Source organism: Chenopodium album, chromosome 10 (assembly GCF_948465745.1).
Source record: "Chenopodium album chromosome 10, dcCheAlbu1.1, whole genome shotgun sequence".
NCBI lineage: Eukaryota > Viridiplantae > Streptophyta > Magnoliopsida > Caryophyllales > Amaranthaceae > Chenopodium > Chenopodium album.
Genome location: NC_137843.1, coordinates 44562199 through 44586189, shown reverse-complemented (window position 1 = coordinate 44586189; position 23991 = coordinate 44562199). Strand labels below are relative to the sequence as shown.

General features: G+C 34.0%; 3 protein-coding genes across 3 annotated transcripts; 2 read left to right on the top strand and 1 right to left on the bottom strand.

Moving 5' to 3' along the window:
* The first annotated feature begins 2551 nt into the window (after nucleotides 1–2551).
* LOC145565243 (uncharacterized) lies at nucleotides 2552–3220 on the top strand. Its single transcript, XM_081625309.1, has one exon. The coding sequence runs from the start codon at nucleotides 2552–2554 to the stop codon at nucleotides 3218–3220; it is 669 nt and encodes a 222-aa protein (XP_081481435.1).
* An 8418-nt stretch (nucleotides 3221–11638) lies between these two features.
* Nucleotides 11639–17046, top strand: LOC145563965 (DNA cross-link repair protein SNM1-like). Its single transcript, XM_081624344.1, has 9 exons — nucleotides 11639–12384; nucleotides 13644–13824; nucleotides 13957–14196; nucleotides 14267–14411; nucleotides 15876–16010; nucleotides 16119–16185; nucleotides 16274–16351; nucleotides 16441–16493; nucleotides 16580–17046. The coding sequence occupies exons 1-9, from the start codon at nucleotides 11778–11780 to the stop codon at nucleotides 16676–16678; spliced, it is 1605 nt and encodes a 534-aa protein (XP_081480470.1). The 5' UTR covers nucleotides 11639–11777; the 3' UTR covers nucleotides 16679–17046.
* A 1279-nt stretch (nucleotides 17047–18325) lies between these two features.
* On the bottom strand, nucleotides 18326–23203 carry LOC145563964 (uncharacterized). The gene is made up of 2 exons (XM_081624343.1): nucleotides 22003–23203; nucleotides 18326–18739 (listed from the first exon to the last, which is right to left on the bottom strand). Exon 1 carries the CDS (start codon nucleotides 22926–22928, stop codon nucleotides 22020–22022), a length of 909 nt encoding a protein of 302 aa, XP_081480469.1. The 5' UTR covers nucleotides 22929–23203; the 3' UTR covers nucleotides 18326–18739; nucleotides 22003–22019.
* Between the last annotated feature and the right edge of the window lie 788 nt (nucleotides 23204–23991).

The following is a 23991-nucleotide window of genomic DNA, read 5'->3' as shown; positions in this document are numbered from 1 at the left end:
TCAAACAGCACGATCTATCACATACGGTGCACGAAGCATCATAAATGATTGTTGCCACCAGAGATTCCCCGGAAAAAAACCCGTATGTAATATTTTATTATTTTTCTTTTTTTATTAATTTTAAAATGCAATTATATATTTTATATTAGGCTTTTTGTTAAAAAAAAATACAATGTAATTAGTATCTAAGAAGTCACGTGCTTCTTTCTTTCGCAATTACTTCACTTAGCTTCCTTCCCAAGCCTACCCACATTAAATCATACATCCCAATTTAAAAAAAAAAAAAAAAAAAAAGGACCTCAAATGGATGAAGAACACCATTGATGGGCGAAGAAGAAAATCCAATGGAAGTGAAATCACGCGAACGTCATCCTTGTACTGGTAAGTTCACGAACCCAGAAAGCTAATTAATTGTTGAATTATGCATTTGAAATAGGCAAAAATAATCTAATGTTGAGAATACCTACCATTGATTAGGTTTAGTTTGGGTTGAGTAATTTGTTAGTGAGTTTCATTTAAATGGCGTGCATGTATTGAATTGTGTTAATTTTTTTTTTTTTTTTTTTTTTTGTAAGGTAATGGAAGAAGGTAAGTTCAGTATTAAATTCTTACGTGGAGGAGTATTATCTCATCAATGGGAGTACATTGGAGGAAGAGTGTCGTGGTGGGATAATGTTGACCCTGATTATATGAGTTATTTTGAGTTTCTTAATATGTTGAAAGAAGAAGGGGTGAAGTATAATGCCAAGGCTTGCTCTATATATTACCTTTTGCCTGGGTTGGACCTAAAAACTGGTTTGGTTAGGATTTGGAAGGATGCAGAAGTTTTAGACTTTTGTAAAGTGGGTTTAACTCATGGAATGGTTGAGCTATATATGATACATGGTGTAGATGAGCCTGAAGTGATCGAATTACTTAGAGACACCCCTTTTGCCTAACAAAGTGATCCTAAAAATAACCAACATAGTAACATGGGCCAAAGTGAGAGCAATAACCTGAGTGGATCATCTACATTATCCAATACCCATACTAGCAGTACATCAAAACTACAAAAAACCACTCCCAGAAAAAAAGTTGTACCAAAAAGACAAGTTGACTTTCTTAGGAGAAGCCCTCAAAAAAGACAAGATCCAATTAAGTCCATACCACTACCCCAGAATTCTGCTTATGGTGCTCAACCTGCCAAAAAACACAATGTCAAACAAATCATATCCCAAAGAGACCAAGCATATGCTAAAAAAGTTAAACAAATTAGGAATAGAATTGATGGAATTGAAACAGAGGATGATGAGGGTGAGCTTGAACTTAGTGACTCAATTGAGTACAATGATGATATTGAAGATGTAAACTATGAGATTTAAAATAGTAGTTGTAGTGATGATGAGGAGCATGTTGAGTCTGTTAGAAAGTAAAGGGAGAGTAAGAGTAAGAAGATTGACCATGTACCTAATACTTCTAAAGTGAAAGATAACTTGAGCTTGCCTTTATCTTGTGGGTGGGAAAGTGATTATGATGATGATGATGCTGAATATGATGATTTGATCCCAGATTCAGATGTGGAGAGTGACATGGATGAGGGTATTTTACAAAGGAATGCAACTAAGATTGTAGATAATAACACAGATTTCAAAAGGCTTGTGTGGCAAGTTGGCATAAAATTCAATTCTCCTCAACACTTTAAGGACATGGTAAATAGATATGCTGTGTATGCTGGTTATAGTATTAGATGGATAAGATATGAGAATAACAAGAAAGTAGAGGCTAGGTGCGAAAAAGGTTGTGATTGGAAGGTATATGCTTCTTGGGATGGTCAGCGTTGTAATCCTATCCACACATGTAATATAGCTAATTATGAAAACCTACAAGTTAAGGCAGGTTGGTTTGCTAGGGAATACTTGCAGAAGTACAAGGACAATCCAAACTGGCCAAGAAAAGAGTTGGAGAAAGATGTGATGATGAGGTTTGGTGTGAAATTGTCAAAGTGGAACTGTTACAGGGTGAAAAGAATTGCTCATAGGCTATTGCATGGTAATTTGTTTGATCACTACTCAATGATATCATCATATCTTGGTGAGTTAAAGAGAAGTGATGACAATGTGAGGTTTGAGCTTCAAACTAGAGTTAGAGAAAAAGATAATCAGCATGTGTTTCATAGGTTGTATGTAAGTTTTCCTGCTTTGAGGGATGGCTACATGTCAGGATGTAGAAAGGTTTTATGCATTGATGGGTGCTTTCTGAAAACTTTCCTTGGAGGGCAATTGTTAACAGCAATTGGCCGGGATGGGAACAACCAAATGTTTCCCATTGTGTGGGTTGTGGTTAAGGCTGAAAATAATGACTCATGGTATTGGTTCTTGGAGTGTGTTAAACAAGATATGACAGGATTTGGGGGAGATGATTGCACTATTATTTCAGATCAACATAAGGTATGACAACAAATATACTTTATTTTTCCTTTTTCTTGGGACATGATAGCATGTATTGTTTTGACTGTGTTTCAATTCCTTTATTACAATCGATTGTTAGAGCTGTTAAAGCTCTCTTTCCAGCAATGGAGCATAGATTGTGTGCTAGACACATATACCCTTCTTGGCATAAGAAGCATGGTGGAGATGAATTGAAAGAGAAATTCTGGAAAGCTGTTTATGCATATACAAAGGCTGATCATGACTCTGCAATCAAAGAGATGGGTGTTATATCTGCTAACGCCGTGGAAGATTTTCAAAAGCAAAATCCAAAATCCTTTTGTAGATTTGGATTTAGGACTGGATCGAGATGTAATCTTGTTGTGAACAATCTTGCAGAGACATTTAATGGATGGATTCTAGATGCAAGATTTAAGCCTATTATTCATTTGCTTGAGGACATTAGGAGAACGGTCATGGAAAGGTTATTTGTGAAGAAAACACTTATGGAGAGATCAAAGGATAACATATGTCTTAGGATCAGAAAAAGGCTTGAGAAAAACAAAGAATATGCGAAAGGGTGCACTATATTGGCATTAAGAGCTACTGACTTTGAAATTATTCATGGAATGGAAGTGTTAGTGGTGAATTTGAATGAAAAAACTTGTACTTGTAGGAGGTGGGACTTGCATGGTTTCCCCTGCTGTCATGCAATTGCTGCTTGCAATTGGCTTAGGGTGCCTTGTGAAGATTATGTTGATGATAGACTAACAAAACCAAAGTACTTGCAGACATACAATGGTTCTATCTATTAAGCCTATTAGAGGTGAAAGACACTGGGCACCTGTGGACTTTCCTCTACATCCACTTAATGTAAAGGTTGGTGCTGGGAGACCAGGGAAAGCAAGGAGGAAATCCCCTCATGAAAGTCAAGAGAAGCCAGGAAATTAAGTAGGCATGGCACGTAAATGACTTGTAGTAAATGCAAAGGAAAAAATCACACCATAAGAAAATGTACACAAAAATCAACTAACCTTGCAACCATATCTAATCAACCAGCTGTAAGTACTCAACACTACCATTGTTGTGATGATTCATATTTTCAAAAAAAAAAAAGAAAAAACTAACAACCTCAATTTGCAAACTACTAAAAGAAACAGAGCTGAGAAGACTGCCTCATCAACAAGAAGCATATCTGATAAGACCGCTTCATCAACTGCATCTGCATGTGCTAATAACCACTCAAAGAAATCAGGATTTGGTCCAAGAAGAGGGAGGGGCAGACCAAGGAAAGGCACAAACACCATACTAACTAGTTCAAAAGATGCAATAGGAACACAAGCATCTACTGCACCTAATACATAATGTTTCAGCTCTTTTTTTAGGTTATCTGTTAGGTTTTTGATGTAAGAAGCAAGATGTAGTGGGGGTTTGTTTTTGGATCTTAGTACATCTTTAAAGCATCTTTTGAAAGGAGTACTTAGTGGTTGTGGTCAAAAGTGTCTTTTGCAAAGTATTGAATATTTTCCATGTACCTTAGGACATGTGTCCGATGGCATTGAATATAATAGTACAAATGCTATTGGGAATCTTAATTATGCTTATTTTAAAGTACCAATTGCTAAACAATAAACAGAGGCATAATATGATAATAACATCTAGTTCATTCCATAGAAACCAAAAACTTACAAACAAGATCCAATTACATAGATAACATGCCAGCTAGTTCATACTTATAGCCATTAATTCGGCTTATAATGCTAGCAGAAAAACCAAAAAACATCCAAAAGAACAACAATACTGCCATATATATACATCTTCTCCAATTAAACCCATAATTTTTTGGTTTTGCTTCATTTAAACCCAACTAAACCTTGAATTTCCTCTCCAACAATCAACTTGTTCTTCATTTGCTTCAAATGTGCTTCCAATTTTTCATTATTGTTGTTGTTGTTTGTCTTCTTCCTAAACGATGAACGTTAAGTTGAGCTCGAGCTCTCTGGGTTCGTGAACTTACCAGTACAAGGATGGCGTTCGCGTGATTTCACTTTGATTGAATCTTCTTCTTTGCCCATCAATGGTGTTCTTCATCCATTTGAGGTTTTTTTTTTTCTTATATATATAAATTGGGATGTATGATTTAATGTGGGTATGCTTGGGAGGGAAGCTAAGTGAAGTAATTGAGAAAGAAAGAAGCACGTGACTTCTTAGATACTAATTACATTGTATTTTCTTTTTTTAACAAAAAAGCCTAATATAAATATATAATTGCATTTTAAAATTAATAAAAAAAGAAAAATAATAAAATATTACATACGGGTTGTTTCTAGGGAATCTCTAGTGGCAACAATCATTTATGATGTTTCGTGCACCTTATGTGATATATCGTGCTGTTTGAGCTACTAGTTAAAGTTCGTGCTGCTGAGTGCAACTTGTTAAAAGTTCATGCTGTTGCGGCCAATTTTGCCTAAACTTTTTGGCTTGAATGTTAAATATGGTCATATAATCCCTTTTGATAATTTATATAGCAGTGTACTTTTTGTAGTTTTGTTTGTAAATAGAAATCTATATCATTATTGACTTGAAATTATTTTTATTGAACTTGAACTATTTATACTGAAAAGAAAATTATTTTAAGAAAACTAAAATTATTTTTACTAATTAGAACTTATTTACATATTCTCTATTTTTTTAATAAATTAAATATATCTATGTTATTATTAACTTGAAATTATTTTTATTGAAAGTATTTTTTTACCAATATTCACTATTATTTTTTAAAATAAATTAATATATTATAAATGGATCTAATTAAAGAATTTTTAAAAACGAATTTTATGATGGAAATAGAACCGAGTTATAGGATATTTATTAAAAAAAACATGATTAATTTTGTATATATGAAATATTACAAGTATATCAACAATAAAACTCTACATAACAATTTTATCTTAAAAAATCTATCCAAAAATTTCTTACTGAGCATCATATGTGTCACAATAAAACCTAGTTTTCACCTATGTGGCATGATACATGGTGAATAACTGGAATGTCAAGTGTCACTGTCTCGTGACCTGGCCATGAGACCAGCTTTATATATCTATGATATGATATGATATGATATTAGATTTTGTAGAAATCTAAACAGATTGTCTAATATCTATATATAGTGTAGATATGCACAAATGAGATTTTTTATTCCTGCAACTGTTTGATGATCATGATCTAATTTTTTTAAACATACAATTCACTTTTAAGTTTGAACTTTTGTGAATACAACATTACAATTTTAAGTTTGAAAAAAACCAATTTATTCATTATTTATGATTTTTTGTATACATGTATAATTATTTGTTAGATAAAATGATGGGACATCAATTTTTACTTATATTTAATATCATAAATGTATATTAGTATTGCAAACATCAAAATGTGTCTTCCAAAATTAAAGACCGATGATGAAACATACATCATTGCCTAATATAGGGATTTGATGTTTGGATAACAAATAAAGCATTTTTAGTTGTCTTATAATTCTAATTTATATTGTAGTGTTTAATAAATGCATAACTCTGGCAGATATTATCTTCATTAGGGTGTTGATATTTCTCCATGGGAGTATGAGGGAATGTATAATGAGTTTGAAAAAAGTTGAAGTATTGAATATTTATTTAGGGAGGAATATTAGTTGACATAAATATGACTAACAAATTTGATTTTGATGGTTTTAATGTATTTAATAAGCAAGTAAAGGATATGAGAGTAATTATTAAAACAAAAATTGTGAAATAAAAAATAAAGAGATCATGTTGTATTCAGTGGCGGACCCAGCATTGTTCACGCTGGGTCACGTGACCCAGGAAATTTAAATGAAAGCAAACATATCAAGTAACAGCTCAGTGGTTAAGCGGTAAATGCTTTGGGTGGAAGTCTTTTCTATATATATATATAACTAATTTTAATTATCTTATTCAATGTTCAATAACTCTAAAAGTCCAAACCCATAATGGTTATTTTTTGAATCTTCCCTATATTATATGAGTAATAACAATTAATCTCATTGAAATTGTAATTTAATTTTTAGAATGAAAAGAAAAAATACATGTAATATAACAAGTTTCTTTTGTCCTTAAATTCATCCTCCTCCTCCATAAAATCATCCTCCATCACAAAATCATCTTTTACAAAATTTAACTTTTGGATCAATGGATGACGGTGACCCAACACCCATAACATCCTAGATCCATCACTGGTTGTATTGTCCGTGAAGTGGGAAACTATCAACAATAAATGTTTTTCATGTGCCTTACTTTTTTTGTGAACACTAAGGTTTACAACCATATGAATGAGCCGAGTATGATAAATACAGGAAGGTCATTAAAGAGGTCATATGCCACATGTATGTACCGAAAATGTTAAAATAGTATTAATTTTATTTTTTTTAAAAAAATATGGTTTTAATGCCATTGAGACTTTTAGGTGATTTTTTTTTTTGTTTAGTTTATATTATATACTATGTATATAATTTTTTTTGGTGTTAGATTACTTATCATCTAATGATAAAGTAATATAATATTTATAAACTCTTAATGTTTAATAATATTGCTTGTAACAAGACACAATAGAGTAATTGTATTTTAAAATTTAAGCTTCTGGGTTTATCTTATAGTAATAAACCTAGTTTATATGATGTTAACCAAACATTCTTTAACTCAAAAAGTATTCTAGGTTTATCTTATAGTAATAAACCTAGTTGATATGATGTTAACCAAACATTCGATTTAACTCGAGAATTAAAGACACATACTTGATCCGCAATCGACCAAGGAAACCTAAGACTTATTAGGATCTAATACGCATTAATTAAACCGAATCAACATTTAATTGGTAACATCGATCCAAAGCTTGATTTAACTTGAGAACAATTGCAATTGATCCGATCCAATATAATCCGAGATATGTTTGACTCAGCCCGATATAACTTGAGATCCAATTTAACCCACAAAAATCTAGACCTAACCTAAGTCAACCCAATCCTTAATTCAACTACATTGTTGGTAATCCAAATTGATTCTATTTAATACCCGATATCATCCTAAAAAATGATCCAATTTAACTTAGATCTAATTTAATTTGACCCATTGTTAATCTTACATAATTAAACCTAATTAAATTGTAATTTCCTTAATTAGGACAACCCCAATATGATCTTCATAATTTTTACATTATCATAATCATATTTTTTTTTATGCGATTACTTGTCGGAATATGAGTCATACCCTAGAATTCTAAATTTACCTAAACTAGAGGCATGACCTATCCAAACTTAACACGTAGCTGAGAATCGCCTAATCCAAACTTGACACAACTAGAGACATATACGATTAAAATTTAACCTAGATTTGTCGTAATCCGTTCACAATTTTATCTGAAATTGATATTTAAGTTATCTAAACTTGACTTGAAAGTAAAATAAACTGATGTGAATGCATTTCAAACTGATGAAAACAAATACAATCAAGATAACTTGAACTGAATATGACATGAGGCAAACCCGACTCTAATCGAAATGATAAATTTTCATTGATTTTGCAAACCCACCCCTATCCTTTAGACCATGTTCTCTTCATCTTTCTTTTTTTTTTTTTTAACGGTATGTTCTCTTCATCTTAAAACAATAATATTCAGAAATTCAAATTACTAAATATTCAAAACGTGACAACTTTAACTAGTTTATCTGGTCATAATAAGATAGAAACTGTTTTTAAAATGACTTCTAGAATTGAGCTGAGATCGTCATAAATCAATGAGCTAATCGATAGATGATGATGTCCATATCTATTATATAATTTAAGAGTCATTTTAACGAGAGCCCTCCAAACCCCCAACCCTGCATTCTCATTCACTCCTGCTAAAATTATCAAATCCCTCCGAAATTCTATCTACTTTAAATTTATTTTAAAAAAACACCTAAATAAAATATATTTATTAGTAAATGGAAACTGCACTAAATGGGGCTCCCTCCATAACTACCCAACCTACATCAATTCGTTCATCAGTTTATGCCTTTATGTTTTTGGAACCATCAGTTTCATAAATAACTGTAAAACTATTGCTCTTGCCTATTATCCCTCCAATTCGTTATGAAGAATTCTTCTACATTTTCATCTGCTTTAATTTTGCAGTAGATAAATTCTTCTTCTGATATATTTTTGGATTCATGTACTTTGATTTCTTTCTTGATTTTGAAGTTTAATTGCAGAATTTTTTGTTTCACTTGAACGTTTGATTTTTGATTATTTTTGGTAAAATATGTGATTAAAGAGAGAAATTGATTGAGTTTTTTTTTTTTTTTTTTTTTTTTTTGGGTTTGCAGGTTTTCAACATTGACAAGTTGCAAATTTGCAATTAGTAGAAGTGGAGAAGAAGATCAGACATGTTTTTTTTTAATTATTACCTCGGCCTTATCCTACCTTTTAGTTTATAACAGTATATTGACAAATTTGTATTTTTCTCTTTATTTTTCGATTTGTTCAGATTTTTGGTTTTTTTTAGTTGATTTTCTTTTCTAAATTTTACATTCTACTCTGCTATATATTTAGTCTTTGATAATCAATTTTGTTATTTTTCCTTTTATTTTCTGTCTTTCTATCTCTTATATGAACTGTTGATTTAATTATTTTTTTTTGTTGGTCATTATGTGTATTTTGCAGGTGAAAATTCAATATTCAAACAATATATTTGATTGTAGCTATATCAATTTTGTTAGAAGAAAATTGTCATAATTTTTGAAGTTTGAGAGGATTAGATATGTAAAAATGATTATTCCTTTAACTTATTTAATTTGTATTTTATGAGATTTTATAAAGGTTGGTTTCAATCTCTTCTAATCAGATAACTTCTTTAATTTAATTAGTGTATTTAATGAGATATTTTTGGATCATAATTTTGTTGGGTGTTCCAATTTCCCTCCTATAAATATTCATAATAAAGATAAGACCTTTTCTCCAAATCATTCATTTAATTATATATATTATCATCATAAATATATAGAGTTTAGTATACTGAATTTATTAATTTTATAGGCTTTGATCTATTTTAGTTTTTATATAGCATAATCATATGATTGTTGCGTTTGATTTGTTTATTCCCTCACCATGCTTATTAAATTTATTTCTGAAATTTGGCTTTATGAAGATGATATTTGCTGATCAATTAAATTCTTTACTTTTGTATTGTGTAATAACGACCGCTTTCCATAAAAATATTACATTAGCAGTTTAATTTTTCACTCATTTAATTATATGAAAACACTATTTTAATTAGCGGTTTTGTTTAAAATTTGGGAAAAAAAAATAATTGCTAATGTAAAGGTACATCTAAAGCTGTCAATTCGGGTAAACGGGTCGGGTTTGGGTCAGGTAAGTGTAGGTCTAGTTAACTTGGGTCGGGTCAAATCGAGTTAATGTCGTAACCTATGCGTGTCGGGTTCAGGTTGAGTCATGCTTGAGTCGGATCACGTCGGGTCATACATCTTATCGAGTTTGGGTCAGGTCAATAACAGGTTGGGTTACATTCGGGTCGGGTGAATAATAGGTCGGGTTTAATTTGGGTTTTCACGAGTTAAAATGAGTTAGGGTCATTCTCAAGTTCGAGTCGAGTTCGGTTGAAGTCAATAATTTGCGGGTTACAATCATGTTGGGTCATACTCGGCTTCGAGTCCAGTTCGGTTCAAGTAAAAAAATTTGCGGGTTATAATCAAGTCGGGTCAATTCCAAGTCGGGTCATTCTCGGGTTCAAGTTGGGTTCGGTTCAAGTCAATAATTTGCGGGTTACAATCAGATCGGGTCATTTCTAAGTCGGGTCATGTTCGGGTTCGTGTCACAAATATTAGGTTAATCTTGGTTTCGGGTTGATTTCAGGTCAGGTCATATTCGGTTCGGGTACATTTTTTGGGTCGGTTTGTTAACAATTCATGTAATGATGTTTACGTTTAATCATTATCGATTTTTTCATTTATTGTAAGAGAAATAATTTCAGAAAAGTTCAAATTCGAGCTAATTAGTTCGAATAAGTTTTGGTAAGCTATACGTAATGAGTTCATAAAAAAAAAAAGCCAGTAACAACGTAACTATATAACTATACTTTGATCAATATTAATAAGGTGGTCTACATTGAATTTAATGTGATTTGAAATTAGATTAGGTCAATAGCAAGTTAGGTTGAGTTCGAAATGGGTTAGGAACAATTCGAGTTGAATTTGGGTCGATCGGGTCAATAACAAGTCATGTTGATTTCGAATCGGGTTAGCAATAGATTGGGTAGAGTATCGGGTCGAGTTAGTAATAGGTCGGGTAAAATTTGGGTCGGGTTAATAACATGTCGACTTAAATTCGGGTTGGTTTAGTAACAAATCAGGTTAAATTCAGGTTGGGTTAGTAACAAGTCGGGTTGCATTCGGGTTTTGACGGGTTAAAACGGGTTTAAGTCAATTTAGGTTCAGGTCAACAATTTACGGGTTATATTTAGGTCAGGTCATCTCCAGATTGGTTCATGTTCGGGTTCGAGTCTCAAATTCTCAGGGTAATTAGGGTCTAGAGTTGGTTTAGGGTCGGGTCATATCGGATTATCGGGTTCGGGTCACCATTTTTCCGGGTTCAAACGGGTCGGTTAATAATCGGGTTTGGGTCGGTTTTTCAGGCCGGGTTAGCTTTTGACAGCTCTAGGTACATCGAGAATTTTATTAAAAAAAAAAGGCTTAATCATATAATAAGGTTTTTGTAGAGAGGAACGAAAACATAAAATAACTTTAAAAATTTGATATTTTGGGTTGTGTTGATCGATGATTTAGTGGGTTCTTTTTTATTTTAAATACTTCATATCGTGTTATATTTTATTTTATAGGTGAAGCAGACTATTTCAATCTCCTATCTTTACTGGTTTTGTTTTTGGATATAGCAATTGTTATTTTGATTAACTTTCTGTTTATAATTTATTTAGTGTTTTTTTTAATATTACAATTGTTATACCAAAATCAATTTACATACGCAAGAGTAATAGCGTTATTGAAATATACTCTTTTTTTATATTCCATTATTAGTTATTAACCGTGCATTAGCACGGGCACATATGTAGAGTCAATTTTTTTCTCTTTTTATTACATATCCCAAAATAAGTGGTATATGAAGAGGCCAACCGACCCAAAATTAACAAAGATTTCCCGCGACGATTAATCCTTTGAACTCAATAAAACAATAACACCACTTCAAACTTCAAACCCAACTACCGCTGTAATAACAAGCCCACCAATTCATATCAATTCTCAAAGAAAACTGGGATTTTTGGGGTCACAATTCACAGAACAACATAATTATGCTTGAATCAGCCAACCAATTCGAAGAAAATGATGCATTTTCTGATTCATATCTCTTTTACCAAGATCCCAATTCTGAATTTTATGATGAATCCTCAATTTCTCTAGACGAAAATGGATTCCCACAACCTCAATTCAACGAACAATTTGAAGAACAACAACCCCGCAAAGTTGATTGTGATTTACTCAATGAAAATTCAATTGGGTGTTCGAGTTCGAGTCCAAGTTCGGGTTCGAAAGACGGGAGCTTTGCTGCCGATTTCTATCGAAGTGGGTCTGATTGGTCTAGCTTGAAATTGCGAGTTGATTTGCCTTTGAATTCAAAGAAATTGAAGCAAAAAAACCTTTTTCAAATGTGGGGGCTTAAACCAGAAAAGCATGAAAAGATGGAAAATGAGAAGAATAACGATAAAAAGAATGAAACCCACATTGGTGTTCTTCCTGAAATGAAAACTGATACACATTTAAGCCCTCCTTGTGTTCCACCTGACCCTTTTCGTGCTGGAAATCGAGCTTTCGGAATCGATTCAAAGGCTTCTCAGAAAAGGAAATCATTCATGGTACAAGGAAATGCCAGGTCTTGCCCTTTCTATAAGAAGATTCCAGGTTATCAGCTCCCTTTTTTTTAAAAAAAAAATTCGTTACTTTATATTAGTGTTTGAATTGTTTGATTGGATGCAATTGATTACTTCCAATTTTGAGTTCTATAATAGTAATATAAAGATAGCAATACTATTCATTTTCAGCTTGAGAATGTGTGGATAATTGTGATTATGCTGAAACTGCTAGAATTGTTCTAGAAGAATTTTGAATCAGTTATTGTCCTTTGGGTTGTGATCTTGTCTAAATCATATTGGAATTTCTTATTCAAATGATAATGATAGTGTGTGGGTGTGGAAATGAGGGTCTGATCATTCTTGTTTCGGGAATTGTGCTGCTGAAGTTTGTGAGGGCTAGGGGTTGGAACCTTTATTGGAATGAAGCAACCAAGTGATAGGTGTTTTTGGTACTATAGATAGAGCAAATAGGTCCTGTCTTATTGTGAACTCGGGCTGTGTTTGGTTGCAAGGGAAAGTCAGTTTTCGAGTTTAACTAGTTATAATGTTCTCATTTTCCTTAATTGGTTTGTGAAGAACAAATAATTTTCGTGATCTGATATTAAATTTCCTAACTCCTAAGTGGAAAAGATTTTCCTTACTTGGAGATGGTATGTTGCATTTTCCGTCGTATGCCTTAGTTTCCTCCTCCCTGCTATGTCTTGCCCGGTTACCCTTCATTTTCTGTTACATCTTTTTTTTTTTTTTTTTTTTTTTTTTACAAAAATACATCTTTAATGTTATAGGGTAACACTGCCAAACACAGCTTAGAACTTCCATCTTCTTGAGTTAGTTACAGTCAATTGGAGTGTAAATAAATTTTTAGGCAATAAGGAATTGGAATTTATAAAAAATTATCACATCTTTGCTAATGTTATTTATTGGTTCGGATGCAAATGATGAGAAGTAATCCTAGTCCTACCTGTTGTTTCATATAAAATAAAGAATGGAGTTGAAAGAACTCGGAGGATAAAAGGAACTAGTGATAGGAATTAAAAAAGAAAAAAGATGACTTGGATGAAGGTTAGAGAAACAAACAAAAGAACAAAATAAAGAATCCCATTAACATCCATAGCATACAGCTTAGGATTGAACTGAGTAGGGAAGAAGGTGTTGTCATTAACTTGCTTTGATGTGCTCAGATCTGTGGTTGTGTGAGTCAGGGTGTCACTAGCCTTAAACTCTTTTTAATAAATTACAGTTTTTCAATCGATCATTCTCCAGTACGTCAATAGGCTATGTTTTAACAGGTTGTCCATCATCTTCCAGGTACTCCCTCTACTGTGGACGCATTTCGATATGGTGCTGTTAAAGGCTGCTCCTCTTATTTTCTAAGTCATTTTCATGCTGATCATTATGGTGAGTTAAGCAAGGGATGGTCACACGGCCCCATCTATTGCACCTCTATCACTGCTCGCCTGGTTAGAATGTGTCTCTATGTTAATCCATCGTAAGGACTCCTACCGTGACTCACTTATATACGAGTCTGTTAAGGTCTTGCCTTCATTTTGCTATACATACTCATATAATATGGATGTATCATTTATTGTCTATAGTGTGTTTTGCATTGTTATGGGAACAGATACATACGCCCTTTGGAGTTGGATGTTGAACACCTAATAGATGGTGTCAAAGTGACACTGTTAGAAGCCAATCACTGCCCAGGTGCTGCCTTAATTTACTTCCATCTTTCAGATGGACAGCGTTTTTTACACACAGGAGATTTCAGAGCTTGTAAACGCATGCAAACCTATCCCCTTCTTGTAAATAACAAAGTCAATGTAATTTACCTAGATACAACTTATTGCAACCCAAACTACAGGTAATATGTGTGCCCGTTAGATTTCTTATATTCTGCAGTTTGCAATATCTTACATATATGAGCATTGCAGGTTTCCTTCAAAAGAAGAAGTGATGAGCTTTGTTGTAAGGACTACTAAGACCTATCTCAAAATGCAACCAAAGACCCTCATTGTAGTTGGGGCATATAGTATTGGGAAAGAGTGTGTATATATTGCCATTTCAGAGGCAATAAAGGTATTTCTTTGACCTTACTATTTGGTGATTCCATATACATAATCATTTTCCTTCATTTTGATGTAAGATGGATAGTTTTATTAGCTGTCAGTAGCTATGAATAGGGATTATGACATTATCTCACGTTATAAAATATGGCTTCATTTTTGGTAAAATAATGTAGTGATCATGATAGTTTGTAAAATACTTGTATTTGATAAAACATGTGTGCCACTACCTTTTATCTCCTTTTTCCTTAACATTCAATTGTGTTATATCTTTTAGTCTTGTACCCCTGTGTTTTACTGAAGTAAAGTGTACACACACTACTCTTTACCTCTTAACCTGCTACTGCATGTAAAACAAAATGTCCCCCAAAAGCTTTTTTCAACCGGAACTGGCTTATAAGTTTCATGACTATGCAATAGAAATAGATTTGATGAATCCATGAATTTACAATAGAAATATGATGACAGTTCACCCCAAAAAAATCGGAATGGCTACTGTGACACTGCTGTAAATGCAGTATGTTTCAAGTGCATAGTGAACATTAGAGAACAAAAAGTCCTTTTGCTACCGCTATGTTTATCTTGTTTGTTCTCCTGTCTTATTTTTCAGCTGAGTCGGTCCAATTTTTTTTGAAAAAAAGAGTTCTAACACATTGTATTCAAGAGCCGCTAAAGTCTGAGGACTTCCAGTGGTGTCTCAGAGTGTAAAAGCTGTAGGACTTGGACACTTTATTTGGAATAGCATTTTTTCCTTTTGTTTTAGAGAATATATAAGGGCTGCATATACTAAATTGATGGGTGCAGTAGTCATTAGCAATTATCATATAATGTAGATACTAAAACATGGCCTTCTTTAAGCATATAATGCGGATGCTAAAACAATTTGATGATCATCATGGCCTTCAACTGAAGTAAATAATATAGCAGGTTGCTTGGTAATCAGTTATATGGAATCAGAGGCAATATAGCATATAATGCAGTAAGAAAGTTGATTGCTATCATGATTACAAGAAATTACAATCTAAAGTGCGATAACTTACCCATTTGAGAATTAAGATAGCTTGTACAAAGTAGATGATGAAACATCTCTTATTGTCTTCATCTTGCTTCAATTATTATAATGCATATATAACAGATTCAATTTTCCCCTTAACAAATCCCTAAGACTATAAATGAATTATGTGATAGGCTTACAGAGGTGGGTTTTGTTTATGGGATTTTAACTTTGATGGAAAGAGTGTTTCTGATGACACCCTGTGAAGGATGAGTTGTAGCAATAAGTAGTGAAAGTAACAGTTTCAAAATTCTAGAACTTTGTATCTTTTATTCAATGGAGACAGCTCATAGAATCCTACTTTAATTTATCCCGGATCAGTTCTTTTCTAAAGTCTGTCTCTACTAATAAGACTTGCCTTATAGTATTGTTAAGATGATTTCTATGTTGTAGTTTCCTGACTTTATTTCATGTTGACTTTAGGTCAAGATATATGCAAATGCGTCAAGGAGAAGAATTTTGCAGTCCTTTGACTGGCCTCACCTTTCCAAAAATCTCTGCACCAACGGGAAGGATACTCCTCTTCATGTTCTGCCTATTTCATCGTTAAAACATGAGGTGTTAATCTGAATGTGGACCTTCCATTAAAAACATTTTAAGTTTTATCTCTATGGAACTTACATTCATATTTCACAATCTCTTATTTCCTTTTGATTTATGGGCAAGACCCTTAAGAACTACTTGAAGACATACCAGGATCAGTTCAATGCAGTCGTGGCATTTCGGCCAACAGGTAGTCTTGCTGAATGCTGCAAACTGCTGTTCTCTATTTTTTCTTGAATCTATGAAAGTATTAACTGTACATGCTTACCGAGTTATAGGCTGGACATTCTCGGAGTCTGTCGGTAGTCAGTTGGATCTAATCAAACCCAATTCACGAGGAAACATCCAAATTTATGGTAATATAGAAAGAATTTCCAGTCAATTAGTACTTTGACTATTTGAAAATTATATCTGCTTAATTTAGTTCTCTCCTTTTACTGTGCAGGAGTTCCCTACAGTGAGCACTCCAGTTTTACTGAACTGCAAGAATTTGTTCAGGTTTGATTCAAATCCTTGCTACTGTTGAAAAGTTATTTTGCAAATACGTTTGTTTACGCTACTACTTAGTTATTGCTGTATTTCAGTTTCTTAGGCCCAACAAAATAATTCCGACGGTGAACATTGGTAATCCTGCTAACCGGGAAAAACAGCAATCATACTTTCGACAGTGGCTAAATGGCTGAGCAGTAAAAAAGTAGGCCAATTTGTTTATGAATTGCGGAGCATTTTGTTGGAATAATAGATCATGCTTGGTTGGGCTCATATTGATGACTGTTAGGGAATGGCTCCGATTAAGCCATGATGGTTTAAAGCTACCATCAGCGAGTTTTCTATAGTAGATTCTTGCTCTTGCCCATTATATATTTTTTGATTTATGGGACAAGTAACCAAAGGCAAACACTACAATGTTTCTCCCCCAACAAAAGAAAATTTAGCTTATTGGCAACACATGAATTCATAGCTGCTGTTTCAAATGGTACTCAAAGGTTGTATCTCTATTAGTATATTGTATATCAGCTCTATCTCAAAAGTTAGTTTTAAATGCTGTATATTGGTTTAGTACAAATTTCTTATGCTTTTCTAACTCGTTGAAGTAAGATGCTTAACTACTTTTGCAGTTTTACTACATAGAAATTTGAAACAAGTTTTACATATCCTTTTGCCATAGGTTTTGTTATTTGTGCCTCGAATGCTCCATGTTGATGCATGTTTGGTATTATGGTATTTGGAGCTTGAAGAAGAGAAGCTTAGTAAAGGGCTGACTTTAAATGATCATATCTCAAAATCTAGAAGTAATATTGAATTGATTCTAATTGAAAGTGATAGCTTGTTTTAAGAGATTTCCAACGAGTGGTCATAAGTCCATTTTCGATAAGAAATTAGAAAGTTATAGTTTTATGAAAAGTTGTTCTTCTAAGCAAAAGTTTACCCAAGCCCATAGAAGGTTTGCCCAAACATATTGAACAAACCATCTAGACACTTCCGTGTAAATGTTAGCCTGAACTTAAGAGTGAGGTTTGCTCGAACCATTGGTGGTTTGCTCAAGGGTAGGTTCGCCTAAACCTACCTTGTTTTCAAGAACTAAAAATACACTTTGCATAGTCTTTTAAGAGTATGAGAGAGAAACGCAAGTGAGATATAAATCTAAAACCTAGCTTACTAAGAACACCAACCATCTTTCTCATTTCCTTGAGAATTTCTCCATTGTAGTTCTTCCTCCATTAAAGGAGTAATACAAGCTTCAATCTCCCCAAAAGTGGATGGAGCTCATTATGAGTGAACATTTTGTAAGAAGGAGGTGGTAATGTACATATTGAGTATTTTTGAGTGGATGGAGCTCATTTTGAAACTATCAAGTATTTTGCGTTCATTAGCTTTCCGTGTTGACCCAAAGGGACTTAATATAAACAATCATTTATTTTCTAAATCAAATAATAACCCCGATGATGGTTTGTTTGTGAGAGGTAGAAACTTTAAAAAGAGTTCTAATAGTAATGGTAATGGACAAATGGGGGAAGAACGAGTCAAGAACAATATTTGGTCTAAGTTAAAAAACCAAACCCTAACCGTAACAAGACTTGCAATTATTGACGCATAAACAGCCTCATTAAATTAGAGTGTTGGAAATGACAAAATAGACAATCTGTGAATGGTGATGCTAAGAACACAGAGGGCAAGGAACCTCAAACTATTGCCAATGTTAGCTTTATTGACACCGATAGTGATAATGGTGCGTTGGTTGCCACTAGGGGGAAAATCAAGGGAAAGGATGAATGTCTTCTGGATTCAGATTACTCTATTCATAAGAGTTGGGAATAGAATTTTAAGACTCGAGAAAAACATGCTTCAAATGTAATAGATTAGAGTAGGACATTAAAACTGGGCACTGATCAATGAGAATTTAATCAAAATGCCTAATTTAAGCACCCCAATTCTATGATAGAAATTTCAACAAAATTTTGTTTTCCAAGCAGACTACACAGCTTTGCTGAAAATTGTACATATGCTATTATGCTCCAAGTTAGCATAAGAGAGGCAGATAACAATCCACTTTCAAAAGTACACAGCACCATTCTTTTCTTTTATATATTTCCATGGCCACCGGTTGAGGTGTTTCCCCTGCTGCTCAGCAAACAAAGAACTGTAGTAGATGTGCTTGCATCTAGGGGACTTCATATACACAATAATCAATCCCCCACAAATGATGATCTGTTAACTCGAACTATTGCACAAGATATACCAACCTGAATAACATATAAAATTGTGAAAGAGTTAGATCTGAAGCAAAGATATGGCAAACTGCAAAATGCACAAGATCTGGTACATGGTGCCTACTGTATTTGTAGGCCTTGTGGCCTGTTTTCTACCTTATTGACTCTCCTAAATGTCATGCACATTGTCCCTTTCACCAGAAAATTAATATATATTCCAAGTATCTTGCAAGAATATATACAAATTTATAGCATAGCTAAGAATATTTAGTGTATAGATCTAGACATTAGAAGTATTCAATGACAGTACTATGGAATGGGCTTGGCAAGAATAACAGTTTCAACTATTTAGGATCAACACAACACAAAACCACAAACAATATTAGACACATTCACGGAAAGCTTTGAATGATCAAATTTTTAGTAAATGTACCAGGCACTTCTAGAGATGGTGACCCACAAATGGTATCATACTTAGTAGTGTAGCTATTTTTTTTATGAGAATTAAAATCAATTAAAACTGATTATTACATAAGTGCAAATAAATTTACCACTCAAAATCATCAAAAAATTAGAGTTTGTAAACCAACACAGTATGTACTTGTACAATCTTTCTATCAAGTTACACTATATAACTTAAGAAGACACCAAGAAGAGCTTTCTCCATATTAATCATATAATAGCTAATCACAAAATAAAACATATCTAAAGTTAGCAAAGCCAAGAATGCACCAAAGATGGTGACACATGTTTGACCTTTTACGAGGAAGAAGACAACAAGAAGTTAAAATTTCTGTATCACCTTTGTTCCAACGCAAACAGTCATAAACAACAGGAGCAAAAGTTGTAGTTTCATAGCCATTTTTTTTAATGAAGCATTTTGGTTTAACTATTCACACAATCAGCAGTATGTATACAAGTTGTTCAGAAACTTAAGCGCACAACATTTAGCTGCATTTACAACAATGTTAATGCAGTTTCCTCACTAAGTCTAAAGGCAGCTAAAAGATGCCATGTAAGGAAATTCCTTGCACTACTCAAAAACAAAATCTTAGGAAAGGCCCCACTACTATTGTAAAAAGGTAAAACATGTGACTGAACAGAAACATGGATCACATCACTTGCAATTGAGAAATAATTTGATCATTCCAAAAACACACAAGGATATTACCATACTTCCACAACTAACAGTAGGGCTGAAATGGATTATGACAATTATTCAAAGGTGAATACAGATAAAAATGATTTTGTTTGCTAATATACTTCGTATTTGACAAAGTGGTATTTACTATGAAAGGTCCATTTCAGGTTGGAGAAATCTCATTTCTCATTGTAATAACACTATGACAATATAAGTGAAAGTAGTGACGATATACTACTATGCTTGGTGATATCTATCAACAAAGATAAATCAATATATACAGGGCATTGGAAAATTGCTCATCCCAAAACAAAGCCAAAAGATGAAGCAATCTCTAATAGGTGGAGCTGCTAGTAAAGACTACGATTAATGTATATTGACGGTCCAGCTTCATGAAAAAGGCATGTACTTCGTATGAATTAATTTCTGTTAAAAAAACTCAGAATAGTTCATGAAGTGAAACAATTTCATTTTTATCATGAAGCGAAAGACAATTACATTTTTAATTATCAAGTTATATATTTGGCCTACTTGGGGAATTCTTTAGGACTATTGCACTTGGAAAGGGAGGATGAAATAATTGGAGTTGATAAAATCTATAAGCCTGTTTTATTACTTTGGGCAGATGATGCATGTCAGCATTTTTTACTTTTTATTTTAAAGGTGGTAGAGGTGGTTGCTGTTAGTGGCAAGGGCTAGCCAGCTAGGAGTGTAGAAGTAGATCCTCTAACTAAAACCCAATAGTTGCTTCTTCACACATTTGTAACTAGGAGTATCACAATAAATCGGATAGCCTATTATGCATTGAACACAGCTGGCCCATCGGTCAATCAGATTGATGATTTAGGATTCACCATAAGATTAAGGATAAATTTTAATGATGGATCCATTGGGTAAATATTAAATTTTGGCTGCATATGGCGACACTAAGTAATAAGCATGATAGTACAACTACTGTTGACATTTTAAGATAATTTTTAAAACAAAGCCCCTACAAATAGACAAACATCATTCTGACATCTATCACATTATGAACAGTTTCCTTACATTGAACCAAAAGCAGTGACAAATGCCTACATTGAACCAAAAGCAGTGACAAATGCCTGCCTAAGTAAAACTTCATACCATCAAAATCATTATCTCAAGTGAATTTTCCAAGTCTACGTCTATTAACATTTTTGAAGCAACTCTAGTTGAATCAGATGGGAAAGTTATGCTGATCCCTGATAACGATGCTTTACGAGAATCTACAAGAAGCATAACCAAAGAAGAGCAAACCACAAAAAATGCACCCCCGTCAAACAGAGGCTATCAACATATCTTACTTTTTATCTTATAATGTTTATCTCCACTTTCCTTCTTCAACTATAGGATGTGCTGGAGCCAAGCAACAGAAAGTCCTCACCTACAGCCAACCATTTGAAAGTTACCCTATGGATAATGGATCCATCATTTGAATATATTCTTGGAGATTTTGGCTTTCAAGAAGCTTCATAGTTTTTCCCTTTTTCAAAAACATAGTCTAAAGTTTTAGTGTTTGCTTAATTTACTCAATGCCTGCAATTCCTAGGAGTCCAAGGGGCAATTATAGCTCATCATTCAAGAGTCTATTCTAACAGCGTCTCTTCTTACATCTTTGCTCCCTTCAAAAATACAGTTCATTCCAGCAAAAAGAACTGGTCAATGTGTTAAGCCACTCATAGTAGCATTGAATTGAGTTTATTATCGATCACATGTACTCGTATGAAACAGATCTAACTTATAAGTTCATCACTAGCTCATTTTTAGCCTTCTAACAAAGAGCTCTTATCGCATTGACAGACATGGGAAATTGGGAATTGGGAAGTAGTTGCAATGTCATCAATATCCTAAAATCAATGACAATCAATCACGCTTCCAATAAACAAGTTTTTGAAACCATATAATTCTGCTTATTTCTGGGAGTTGACTTAATTCTACAGATAACATCCCATCATCAAATCAATCATAAAAACAACAGCCATTTAGCAAATCAAAAGCAGATGCAAAACTTAACAACAAAGCCAATAAAAACATTAAAACAACAACAAAAAGGAAGAGAATATCCCAAAAGGCAAAATCACAAAAGCTTGAAAAACAAGACATCAAAAATCCTAAATAAAAATTCATAAATTACCTTGAAAAAAACCCAAATTAAGCCTGAGTTCCAGTCAAAGTCTTCAATTGAACATGATTAGTATCAGTAGCAGTAGGCAAAACCTCATACGACCCCCCAAATCTTCTAGAAACACCCAAAGCCTTAGAAACCACAGCATAAACCACAAACACCAAGACGACAACAACACCCACATGAATCAAAAACATAAAATCAAGAATCGCAACCGCACGAAGCTTAGATTCCTCAAGCTCACATTTGGTCGACCCTTCAACCCCACTAACAACATCAAGAAGAGGATGACACCCTTCAGGAATAAACGCCTCCACATAGAGAGACAAACCAGTTTGCAGAGCCCACAAACCCTGCAAACACACCGACGCAGCGAGGCCGACGTCAAAGGCGAACACCCTGGGAAAGGCGGCAAGAGCGAGGGAGAGAATGGAGGAGATTAGAGAGATGGTGGAGGAGATGGAGTCGGAACGGGATTGAAGATCGGAGGTGAGAAGAGCGGAGCGAGAGGAGGAGACGGAGGAGGAGAGGAAGAAGGAGGCGGAGGCGAGAGCGAAGAAGAGGTCGGAAGGGAGGAGAGAGAAAAGAGAGGTGGATTCGGAGAGGAGGAGAGAGAGGGAGAGGAGGAGGAAGAGGAAGGAGATGGAGGCGGATTGGAGGGAGGTGAAGAGGTGGACGGGGGAGTGACCGTGGATGAGGGGGTCAGGGAGGGAGGAGGAGAGGAGGGAGTGGAGGAAGGAGAGGAGGAGGGTGGTGATGAGGAAGTAGAGAGGGAGGAGGCGGAGGTGGGAGGAGGAGAGAGGGAGTGGGTGGAATGGTTTGGAGGTGAAGGATTGTGGGGATTTCAGGAAGTTGCGGGTGGTGGAGATGAGGTGGTAGAGGCCCAGGGAGAGGAGGGTTGTGGAGGTTAAGATTTGGTAGATTATTGATGACATTTTTGGATCATAGAGTGGTGATTGTCGGGTGATGGAGTTTTCGTTTTTTTGGTTTTCAAACTTTGGAATGGTTTGCTTTCGCGTGAGGAGTGATTTAGGTGAAGGGACCCAGACTGATCATGAGTTGAAGAAAGTATGAGTTGAACAACGTTGAAAAATTCGGAGTACCCCGTATTCCTCCCTAGTTTTCACTTAGAACAAAGCCACCCATTAACCAATTGGCTTCGTTATGGGGAGAGAGAAAGTGAAAAAGTTTTAGAAAAAATGAAGAGAGAGAAAAATTTGTTGAAAAAATGTGGTAACCAAGTTATGAAAATAACCAGTTACAAGTTTTGGTTATTGATTAAAATAATATTCAACTTTTGTTTTTGACGGGGGTCCTTGGAGACTTGGCAAATGTATATGATAGTATTTAAGAGAGAGATTATGTGGTGGGGTTGGGTAAAAGTAGGAAAGAGAAAATATATAACAAAAAAGTTATGGTTAATTATTGAGATACATTGGTTATTAAATGGATATAAGAGTGGTTATAGGTGGAGTGAAAGATGGAAAAATTAATTAAATAACCGCAACTATTGTGTTTGCTCTTAAGGTACAATTAGTATTAGGTACTCCAAGAGTACCTAGTATTGTACTCCACCAGGGCCCAGCCCAATCTAATAAATAGGATAAAAACGCAGTTAACGAAATTAAAGCATGTAAGACTAAATTTGACAAATTAACAACTTAGGAAAAGCAAATAACATGAAACTAACTCCATATACTTGTATAAAAGAAAGGTGGATGACAAAATATCAAATCATTTCATTTCTACTCCACTACTTTCACTTTCTCTCTCCATTTGAACTAATCCTGCAAATTTCTTGTCCATTAAAGACCAAATTCAACTTCAAGATCATGTCCAAAAACAACATAAATTACCGAAATGCATATCAAGGGAAGTAAATATTTGTTTAATTTTATTTATAAATTATTTCGCAATTGTACATTTATAACATGAAATTTGCAATTAAAACAAGCAAGTATGGTAAACCAATTAAATGATAATGAAAAACTAGATGAA

Coding starts and splice junctions, on each gene's coding strand:
- LOC145565243 (XM_081625309.1), top strand. CDS start 2,552: ATGGAGCATAGATTGTGTGCTAGACACATATACCCTTCTTGGCATAAG.
- LOC145563965 (XM_081624344.1), top strand. CDS start 11,778: ATGCTTGAATCAGCCAACCAATTCGAAGAAAATGATGCATTTTCTGAT. Junction 14,412..15,875: donor CCATTTCAGAGGCAATAAAG/GTATTTCTTTGA, acceptor TGTTGACTTTAG/GTCAAGATATATGCAAATGC. Junction 16,494..16,579: donor AACTGCAAGAATTTGTTCAG/GTTTGATTCAAA, acceptor GCTGTATTTCAG/TTTCTTAGGCCCAACAAAAT.
- LOC145563964 (XM_081624343.1), bottom strand. CDS start 22,928: ATGTCATCAATAATCTACCAAATCTTAACCTCCACAACCCTCCTCTCC.